The sequence below is a fragment of the Porites lutea genome, chromosome 10, assembly GCF_958299795.1.
Source record: "Porites lutea chromosome 10, jaPorLute2.1, whole genome shotgun sequence".
Classification (NCBI taxonomy): domain Eukaryota; kingdom Metazoa; phylum Cnidaria; class Anthozoa; order Scleractinia; family Poritidae; genus Porites; species Porites lutea.
In genome coordinates, this window is record NC_133210.1 from 19,649,448 (window position 1) to 19,660,953 (window position 11,506).

Below are 11,506 nucleotides of genomic sequence, written 5' to 3' on the forward strand. Positions count from 1 at the left end.
ATAGATTGGCGACGGAAAGTGCGACAACTAAGACATAACATTGCTCGCGTCAATTTACCTTTTTCTTTTTCGAAATGTGCGACGTCTGTACATGTTGACGGAGAATGTTGGCTCTAAAATGACTATGGCGCCTGTCTATCTTACAGCGCGGAATTACAGAATTATCTCTTGTTATTGTGAATGAATTCTTAAATAATTGTTAACTACTGAATTGAAATACGCAAATGTAAATCACATGGTTAATATATTCCTATTTGGCTTTTTGCTTTTTGCTTTTTTCTATGACAACGTTATTGCAATTAGGTGTATATCTGCAGACGTGAAACAAAAGCTCAGTAGCTAAAGACGTTGGGTGCTGGTCTGGTTGAGATAAACGAGCTCCCCTCTAACAGTGAAAATAATTAATGAAAATCAACTGGTTTGAGAGAAGGGTTTACGTTGAAATTTAATAAATGATAGTTCATGGTATCATTGGTTTTGAATCAAGGTCAACAGTCATTTCTTCCAACCTTTTAGGAATTAAGATTTATGGTACACTAGCAGTTGATAGCGAATTTAAGTCAGGCATGGAGGACATAAGCAGTGATGTTGCAAAAGAGTTTGCAGAACCCTTCAAAAAAGAGGTATCATTAGTTCATTCATTCATTCATTCATTCGTTCGTTCGTTCGTTCGTTCGTTCATTCATTCATTTGTTCATTTTTTTCTCTCTCTTTCTTTGTACTTTCTTTCTCTTTCTTCTCCTCCCGTCTTACATTTTTAAATCGACAATTCATTCCTTTATCGTTTTATATTTACTTCCCTTATATATAGGCGTTTGTCAAGTTAAAGTTTAGAAAATGAATACTTTAATTTCATTCGATGGAAAGCGTAACTATAAGGTTAATCTCGATGCAGCTATTGGAAAAACAAAATAAGCTTTCGTGAAGGATTGGCAAGCCAAATTTTACGCTATGTTATTGTATTAAAGAAGAAGGAGAATTCAAACACCAGAAAACTCAGAATAATTTATGATCTCCAGGTGAGAATCGAACTCACGACCCTCTGAGTTCTGGTTCGGACGCTTTTGTCTAAAATTTCTTAACATTCTATTCTTTTCAGTTTGACAAACTGAACAGCAATACCGCTGGCTTTGATAAATCAGAATTTCTAAAATACAGGTTAGTAAATATGCGAATTGTTTAGTTATTTGGGATTTCAGCTGTGATCAATAAGCCTTGAGTATAGGCTTCTTCCACATCATATCAAGGCACTGTGATTATTTTAGATCGATTGCTGTAGACTATTCTAGAGTAGGCACATAAATGCGTTTTATTCTGGTTTTCTGTTTGCACAACTACGCAACATTTTACAGCGGTTACCACTAACAGGCGCCCTCGAATGGTTTTTTCTTTGTGGTTGAAACCTGAGTTTTCCTGGACTTCAATCAACTGTTTCCATGGTTTTCTCACGTGCTCTGACAGAGAAGGTTCCCTCGTCGCTGAACGAAGAGCAAAGACTTACCAGAATAAATTCGAATGACGACGGCGTTTTTTACTTTTATTTATTTGACTAATATGAAGTATTACATTGTCAAAACAACGAGGTCCTTACGAGCTGAGTGAATAGCCGAAATACTCTCTATAGTTAACGTAATGGTTTTCAGGTTGTTTATTCACAAGCTGTATTTATTTGATTGTATGAAAACACGGGAGCCGTGGACGAATTACCAAGGAAACGCGCCGCATAATTTCAAACAAACGGAAGATATCACACCGACAAGGGATAAAGGTTTCCTATGAACGGAGGCTGTTTTCGAAAATGAATTTTGTACCCTGCAGATCTAGTTATCATTCTTCATGTACTCAATATAATCTTGAACTGGCAAGAATTCAGTCGCGTCACCAGCGTGTATTGAGAAAGCTTATGTGGCCACAGGCAACCCAGACGTAGTATGTGTCACTAAATGAATATATTAATATTAACGCGATGAGTCGTCGAAACTCCCACGAACTGAAATACTCCAAAAGTCAAACTGTAACAAAACAAAGTTAAGATACCTTTAACTGAACGTATCCTTGTCTTTCCTGGCCGGTTAAAGTGGCATTTTGTTGAGTTTTGCAATTGTAGGTACTTTCCACTAAAGAAGAATTAAAGGCTGGCTACAAAACAAACGGACCATCTCCACGCACCTTCACGCGAAGCGCTGTAAATTCGAGAATAATCGACGAATCCGCTCCAAATTGCCATCGGCTAATCTGCAGGTAACGTGTAGTCCTGCTTCTTGCTCGCTGGCTCCTCAAAACCCATCGCAACTGCACAATAACCGCTCGCTCATCAACAAACACTGTTGACCTCTACGCTTCGATATGGTTGCAAACTACCAGGTTTAATACGCGACGTGAATATTCAAGCTTAGCGACCGCGTCCACGCAACAATGCAACACTCGCTACGGGAGGGATGGTACTATAATATTGAAGCCCTTGTAATTTTCAAAAAGATCCAATTTGCCCTAGGATCACCGAACTGATACGAATTTTATAGCGGAGCTAAAAAAAAATGAGCGGCAGTGGAACAGAACATGTACCATATTTCCTCCATAAAAAGTGAAAGCCAGGAAGTTTTCTGGACGTTTCACGTTGCAGTCATGCAAATCAACGGCAAGGAAATGTACAAGAAAGTGTGCTGCAATTAGACCTATTGTTGTTTTTTCACAGTTCTGGTCAAGGGAATCTAACGACTGTTGTCTATAAAATATCTGTTCGGAGAAGCAAATTTTGCCTAGAATTTTCTTTCACTTGGCTAAAAATTTCTAGATGACCATTCCATTCATGTACAATTTTCGAAGCTCATCTAATTTTGCTAATAAATTCCTTCCGATTTTCTGAAGTTTAATTTCACATTTCACTCCCCGGGTTAGGCTATTTTTTGTATCGAGTAAAAAGGAATCCTAAAATTTTCGGATTCAAAAATGTGATGAAAGAAGGAATCTGAAAAATTATCTCCTTCGTAATACGTTAAATTGAATCTAAAATTTTCGGGAAAATAATTCTGAATTCTTCGTAATTTCGAAAAGACTCAAGTCCCCCTAGAATGGCCGAACACTGAGATACAAATTTTATAGCGCCACTTAGAATGCATTTCTATAGAGCTAAAAGTACTTTATGAATACTAAAAAAGTGTTTTTAATGTATTTGAGGAGACAGTCGTTGGGTGCCCCTGTCTCGTTGCCTTCTCCGCTTAGCATTACATGATTTTATAATTACAGTAGTAAATGAGCAAACTATAAATATTATCAAGAGCTTCGCTTTTAGCCCTCCTGACTAAATTTATGTATTAGCACCGCTTAGAATGCATTTTTAGATGGAAAGTACTCTGGACAGCCTTTAATGTGTTTTCAATGCATTAAGGGGGAAATCGTCGTTGGGTGCCCCAGAGTTTTAAAAATAATAATAATAATAATAAAAAAGATGTCGCGCACATAAATTTTACTTTACCATATCTTCAGCTGTATCTTCTATTCAGCTGCAAAGCCGAGGCCAGATTTTGCTTTTTTCCTGGGCGGAAAATCCTCGTGCTCCCTCACCAGTTTGGACAACATATTGTGGAGTAAGACGTTGTTCTGGAAAGAACTGTTTATTTAATTGAACTAAGCAAATAGGTCCAGTAGAGTCAAGAACCTATTCAAGCGGCTGGACGAACAATGTGACAGCAGCTGTGACAGCGAACGTTAGAAGAATTCGAACTTGAAAACCAGGGCCGCCCTGTTGAAAACTTACGGACGGTCGCGCGATCGCCTTTTGTTTTCTGGTCAAAACTAACGCAGCGGACCCTCGCTCAGTGTCCACTTACCAGGAAGCAATAGTACCATCCCTCCCATAGCAAGTGCTGCATTGTCGCGCGGACGCGGTCGCTAAGCTTGAATATTCACGTCGCGTATTAAACCTGGTAGTTTGCGGTCATATCGAAGCGTAAAAGTCAACAGTGTTTGTTGATGAACGAGCAATTATTGTGCAGTTGCCATGGGTTTTGTGGAGCCAGCGAGCAAGAAGCAGGAGCACACGTTACCTGCAGATTAGCCGATGGCAATTTGGAGCGGATTCATCGATTATTCTCGAATTTACAGCGCTTCGCGTGAAGGTGCGTGGAGATGGTCCGTTTGTTTTGTAGCCAGCCTTTAATTCTTCTTTAGTAGATAGTACCTACAATTATAAAACTCAACAAAATGCCACTTTAACCGGCCAGGAAAGACAAGGATGCGTTCAGTTAAAGGCATCTTAGCTTTGTTTTGTTATATTTTGACTTTTGGACTATTTTAGTTCATGGGGATTTGCGACGACTCATCGCATTAATTTGTCCATGTGAATATTAATATATTCATTCAGTGACACATACTACGTCTGGGTCGCCTGTGATGTGGCTGTAACTTTCAGTGTTTAAATAAGTTGATAATTCGAGTTTCCTCCGACAAACACTCCACAAATTCGTACTCCTTGTAATCTTGACATGAAGCAAAAACGGCTTAAACGCCGACATTTTCCTCCGAGTGCTTAAGAAACGGCGAAAGAATATTCTATTGGCCAACGCGTAAACAAGGTTAGGATCGATTGACGTCCATCAAATCGCAGGTTTGTGTTAGTGAACGCTGTAAAAGGGGAACTCTCTTGCAATCCAAGAATAGCCATGTATGCCCAATCCAACATTTGACATTTACATCTTATTTTATACGTAAAAATTACGTAAATCAATCTTAATTTATCATTAGGCTAAACTGCACAGAAATCAGTTTTCCAGACGTTAATTTTTTTTGTTACCGTCCATAGGAACGGCAGTATAATCGTGTACTTTGTGCTGCACTTCAGTCATCGAGTCAGTACAAACGAAGGAACTTTACAAATAAAGAATGCAGTGGAGAAAGGAGCAATTGGTAGTTACCAAGTAAAAAATTTCAAAACTATTGAGGAATTTGAAGTGGATCCCACTACTTCTCCTTCAGTAGGAAGCATAGCTACCCACTCGTCTACTGCATCCATTTCTCCGGGAAAGAGGGTTAATAAGGACACATCAGGTAAGATAAGGAAATATGTATGGCAATGGCATCAGTTAACTCATACTTCTTTTAAAGTATGAAATTAGTATGTGTAACCGATGGTGATGAGTGAAATTGTGGAATAATTTCACTCGCGATTTGTCCTGATTCTAATAAATACATACTAATTGAGCTTACATTTGAATACCTTATATGATAGGTGACAAATTTACGTACTCGCAATCGTGGTATTTTTACTTGTTTATGGTATTGAGAACTCCACGCACTGAAAAATTTAGAGCATCAACCTTGGCTTAAGTTCACAAGTTTGGGAATTTTTCGACAAAATCCCCTGTTTGAATCCAACTTGGTGTGCTCTTTCGTGTGTTTAGGTTTTCTAAAAAGTCTTTTAATGCCCTGACATCATCATTCATAACATTTTAAAACTTTGAAACCAATTTGGCTCTGAGACGTGCGGGGCGTTTCCATGGCAATTTTGTAATTTTACGTCAAAATTAAGGAGTAATTTGTCACCCACGATATTAAAGCAACAAGTTTTAACTAGCGAGATTACAACACACACTGAATCACAACCACACACAACCACTGAATCTTTGGTTGTCAGGTTAAGTGAAGACAAAAATGCCCGAATCCTCCCTTTAATTTTATAAGCACGCCTCTAGCAGAAGACTTTTATTAAACGATCTCAACGCCCTACGCGACATACGTTTTTGATCAAACAATTAGGAGCCAAGGCTAGGCTCGATTTCCGCCGTCTCTCGGGTACGGAAATCGAGCCTAAGCCAAGGCAAGAGTAGCTGGTTGGGCATTTGAGGGCAAGATCAAAGTCATTAAAGTATTATGAGCGTTTTCTGCTCTATGAGCGAAGAATGATCCAACGATGGCTCTTCCACCGTCTTACATGATGGAACTGCATAGGGTTCCGGCGAGCCCCCCCCAAAAAAATGATTCCAAGAAAGAGGAAGACCTCACTTTCTTTTAAAATGGTGGCCTGACGTGATCGACTTTTCAAGGAGTGTTCGTAATAAACACGCAAAATCGGTGCAAAGTTTCCAAGAGGAACCGTACAGCCCCAAAGAAACCCCAATCCTCATTTTTTCTAAAATTAACCATAGAATTAGCCGCTTCGGATTACCCAGCTACTATCAGAGGTAATCCCAGTGCTTCTGTGAGTAGTTCTGCAACAATAAGTCAACAGGGGCAGTTCCGTTCCTATTACAATATAGGAAATACTTAATAGCAAATTTCCCGCGGTTCTCATTTTAGTACCCATGTTTTCGAGATATACTATATAGGTAAGTTAATCATGTTTCTGTAACATGAGTAACCGAGTTCGAGTATGGCTACTTCCCCCCCCCCCCCCCACCCCCCACCAGATGAAAACAGCACTAGATCATTATAAGTGTACATTGTCTTTGACGACCTCGATAAAGAAGCTTCCCATTGTCAGGATATTATGCAAATCAGTTAGGAGATGCGGTCAATCAAAGATAATTTTAAATAGATCTAAATTACCAACAAACAGTTTATTATTATTATTATTATTATTATTATTATTATTATTATTATCACCATTATCATTAAATTTATAAACAGCAATTTCACTTTATTTTGTAGATGGACCTCCTTGGATAATAATTGGCGCTGCTGCTGGTGGAGCAGTGTTGGTGATTGCTATTATTGTGCTTCTTATATGTTGCCTGCGGAAGGACAACAAAAGTGAGTAGTTTAAAATATGTTAGCCATGTTTACTTGAAGCTTGCATAGAGGAGCTTAGTTGACTAAAAGATAAAGTAGCCTTGCTTAGGCTTCGAACATACCATAAGAGATTGCAAAATCCCCTAACAAATTTCAAAAGCCCTTTGGTTGTCGTTTCATCTTTCAAATAACGAAAGCTCATTATTATTGTTCAAATAGCTGCTAACGTTTTTCCTTTTCTTTTTATCCTCATCGTTTCATCAACTTGCGTACGTGACCTTCTACTCCATGATTTAGAAGGTGGAAGCGAAGCATTGTGAGTACGATTTTGCTTGTTTGCTTTTTGCTTGTATGTTTTGTCACAGTTCTCCAAGATATTCCTTTTGTTTCTTACATATGTTAACTATCAAGGCGCTATTAAGAAGTTTAGGAGAAAATATTTAGATAAGGCTGATTTTGATCTGAAGGATTATGGAGATCGAGGAGGGTTTTATGCGCCGTAGTGAAAGGTTCAGATGGATAAAAGCCTCCTCGATCTTCAGCGAAAGCCGATTAGAATTCATGAATTCAAAATAATAGTCCAGACAATGGCAAAATGACGCCATTTTATTCTAGAATACTCCAGATTGTTGTTTTCCTGTGCAAAGTAGAGCTATTGTTGATAAATGACTTCTGGTAGTTTTAGTCAAATTTTGCTACCTTGAAAATGGCCCATGCATTCTTAGTTTAAAGCTTACCTCGATCGATGTAAAGTTCCTGTCTTCATTTCCCTGTTTCGTCTCAAGTTCAGGATATATAACAATTATTCACCGAAGTGGAGGCGGCTAGTATTGGATATTTACCGAGGCCGCGAAGCGGCGAGGTAAATATCCCGTACTAGCCACCGACACTGGGGTGAATAATTGTTTTAGTATATACTAAAACAGTGAGATAATTGAGAACAAAATGATGATTTTTAACTCATTTACTGTTGCCAACGATTACAATTTTGGCGCGCGATGACCGAACGAACGGCCGCGGTCGTCGCTTTTTCTTAGCGACAAATAAAACTTTTGAAGGCGTTTGTTTAGCTCTTGCGGGGAAGTTTCTTGAAAAGGAGTTGTGAATTCTGTTTGTATTTAAAATCATTCTGTAAAAAAGATTATTAAATTTAGTTTTAAGCTTATTTATGAATAAGGCAACTAAATAAAGTAACGCAAGACTTAAGCTTAATTTGCATTTGTAAACAAAAACTTTTTCACCGGTTTACCGATAACTATTCAAGTCAAAAAGACAAAGCTTTACCTGTTAAAACTTCCAAACCGAACTTCGTCACCTTCTTCATGTATTTCGGAAATAGCTTGCTTGATTAGTTGTGAAATTTCTTAGTTTGTTAAGGCAGCAAACCGGGAAAGCATTTTGCTCGCAACCGACGCGAGTTTGGCGTCTCTCGCTCGGAGGAACCGGAGGTGAATCAGTGAATAGTGCAGGATATTCACTGATTGAGTAGCCAATCAGAGCGCGCGAAAAACACTATCCACTGTTTTAGTATATACTGAAAAAGGATATCAAGGAATGATAATTCTTGCAGATATTCTTAAATATCATGCACATGCCATCCGGGCGAGTTGTATTCTTCTTCTTCGCGAAACATGTAAAATGTTCCTCCATTTGGTACTACTTTACCTCGGCCACAGGGTTTCTCGGTTGTAGTCTATTTTTCTGGCATTAAAGCCGTACTCTTGAGGTCATTTTCCAAATATCGCAAATGTCTTCCAAAGCTTGTTATGAAGAATATACTCTGTCATTTGAGCCAATCAGAAACGTAAGAATATTTTGATTAAATAATAATTGCTATTACTACGATGGGTCTCATTGCTTTTCTCAATGTTATTGTAGGGACCCAATAACATAAATCTAGAACGATGAAATTCTCGCCGTAATTAGTGATGTTTTAACGATTGTTTATAAACTAGGTAAAACTCACATGTGTACAATATATTTTTTTGAATTTCTGTTTTCCTTATTTCCGGGTGTAGCGGACTATTGCACAATTTACCCGCATAATTTATACTTTAAAATTCCGTTTGCGAACTATTTGTCTTTCTTTTTTTTTTTTCTTTCAATTTATCTATTCATTCTTACTAATTCTTTAACAGGGCCAGAGAAAATGAAATAGAGCACAGCGCGGTAGAAGAACACACCCATGAACAAAAACCTGTGAAGGTTTGTTGAATTGTTAATATTAACTGAAGAAAATAAGGGGGAATGCCTGCATAGCATGTGAGTGTTTTGCATTTCACACGCTATTTCGTCGAGTTTGTAATCGCCTGGGAAAAGCAAATCGTCGTTGTTGTTTGGTTTTTGCTGTCGTTTTTTGGGCGCTTTCCGATTGGTGAGGTAATGGGTCTCATATATTTTAAGCTTTACCAGTTAGAGCTACACCATTTGAGTCAACTCATTTTTCACAAGGATCTTCCTTCATTTCAATCAATAACAGAAACCTGGGGAAACCCTTTACGCTGAACTGCGTGATTTGGATCAACGCCAGAGGCCGAATAAACCTTCCTATCCAGACGCATTACCTCCTGTGAAGAGACCAACACCTTATGAAAGGACGGATTACGCTGAAATCACTCACTTCATTAAAGGAGACGTCAATGGCCAGCAGCAGATGTGGTCGCCGAATGGAAAGAAAGAGCCATGGATCGGCATGCAAATGTTTTGCTGATTGATAATTTGATTAATTTGCTTTTTCTTCAGCTTTAGTTTGATTTTCGTATTCTTGTAATGTCAACGTTGAGCCATTTCAAAGAGTTGAACTAATAGTAAAAAACTTCCTCATCCACACAGGATTAAAAGTTTAAGAGGATATTTTATGTAATTTTTTCCACCTTAATCTGAAGAAGTGGAACATTTAAACCTCGGACATACAAGAGGGAGAGTGGCACTAACCTTAAATGTCTTTGGGTCATGTCACTGCTCCCCATAAGCGCAACATGCTTATGTATACCATAATGTTAACATCATCAGGTAGACGACCTAAGGAGCTATCTATTTAGGGAAGAAACTTTTCAAATTTCGCAACGTAACTAAAACGCTAGCGGTTAGTGTCCGCCCTTTTACCATTGGTTTGAATTGGCATTTATGCAGTGATAAATGGGCGAAAATTAGGGGGATTTTATTTTATGATAGGCCTAGATCTTGCCGCAAACATGTACTTTAAATTGTATTTAACTAACTACACTGTATTTATCCGATTGAAAGTAAACATCTGAAGTACAGGGTGTCCCAAAAGTTCGTTCCTCTAATTTTATACGCAATAACTTTTGATCAAAACTTTATTTTTACATGAAATTTCTTAAATATGTTTCTTACTCTATCGAGTACTTGTGTTCAGAAGTTCAGTTACCGGCATCCCCCCTTTGTTTTTTATCACACTCTGTAGCCGTTGCGGCATTAAGTGAGATAAGCCATGTAGCATGTAGAGCCATAGATGATTCATTTTGAGCTTTTTTATTACCTAGTATGCAGGAGTCACTTGGACCCGCAAACAATATAATTTTTTTAGATTAGGCAGCTGATACAATATATTTTGGGCATTGATCCAAGAAAAGATGATCATTCCCTCCTCTTTCCACAGTAAGGCTTTTGTTCTTCTTGACAAATTTGAGACGAGCTGGACGTTGCTTGGCGGACGGCCCTGGCCGGGAGTAAAGTTTTTTTTGCCATCTCAGGGGTCTCCAAACTTTGCTTTTCATGAACCTGCTCCAGACGTAACTTGCTAACTGTTGTAAGAGCGACCTCGTTGGGTTTCCTGTTTTGTACATGGCCTTCTTTAAAACTATTTTAGCGGTTTTATTCAGGACTTTCTGTCTTACCCCTCGTTTCTTGTCTGCAAAACCTTCATTTCTCTATGACCATCGTACCACCCAATATTCGGATTTTTCCATTTTTTTAGGAATTTGTTTAACTGATAAGCCAGTAGATAGAAATACATGCTTCTGCTTGCACGTAGCTGAGTGTTTTTTCGTTGAGAGGGTTTAATCTTTCAGGATATCCACACAAAACAAGTTAGGAGTTCGAGCATTTCGGGCTACAAAATGCAAAAATATATGGCGGGAAAATTTACTCGGGCAGCGCACCTTACACAATTATACACAAACCGAATTTCGAGTAAAAAGATGGCACAAGAAGTATGAAATATTAAATTAGATTGAAAGTCACAACTTTGGTTTAAATTATGTGCTGATCAAGTCCAATCGTACTGCGTTACAGACTTATAAAGTAGAGGAACGAACTTTTGGGACACCCTGTAATTTTAAAATAGCATATGTGAGTTTGTCGCTGAGAATTTCCAGGATGAATACATAATAATTCTTCAAATATAAAATACCGTAAATGACCTAATAAACGCCCACTTCCAAGTAAACGCGGCCTTCTATCTCATAAAGCCCTCCTACGCTCTAAAAATTTTATTAGACGCCCCCCCCGCCCGCTCTCAAAATCTTATTAGACGTTAGACCCACCCCCCCCCCCCCTCCCGTCTAATAGACGCCCCGGGCGTTTGTTAGGCCATTTACGGTACATCAGTATACATTCTAATACGCAGCACTATACATGTATATAATATCCAATCTAGAGTATAAAATACCTAAAAACACAAACAGACGGTATAGAGTTCAATAAAACTTAATTAAAAGCATATGTTCTGCTTCGTCCCAGAAAGCAGCGCTATCCTATTTAAAATTCCATTACAAATACACAAAGCAGGCTATAAAACATCCACACAGCAGCAGGT

At 38.4% G+C, this 11,506-nt stretch overlaps 1 protein-coding gene across 3 annotated transcripts in view; it reads left to right on the top strand.

The window, feature by feature from the left end:
* LOC140950289 (uncharacterized) overlaps positions 1-10,641 on the top strand; it is a 402,419-nt gene extending 391,778 nt beyond the window's left edge. For all 3 annotated transcript variants that reach the window (XM_073399510.1, XM_073399509.1, XM_073399516.1), the window contains 7 exons: positions 517-623; positions 1,100-1,158; positions 4,802-5,046; positions 6,646-6,747; positions 7,024-7,042; positions 8,865-8,931; positions 9,206-10,641. In XM_073399510.1, coding sequence (XP_073255611.1) covers positions 517-623; positions 1,100-1,158; positions 4,802-5,046; positions 6,646-6,747; positions 7,024-7,042; positions 8,865-8,931; positions 9,206-9,436 — 830 coding nt within the window. In that variant the 3' untranslated portion in view covers positions 9,437-10,641. The remainder of the gene's footprint in view (positions 1-516; positions 624-1,099; positions 1,159-4,801; positions 5,047-6,645; positions 6,748-7,023; positions 7,043-8,864; positions 8,932-9,205) is intronic.
* The last annotated feature ends 865 nt before the right edge of the window (positions 10,642-11,506 follow it).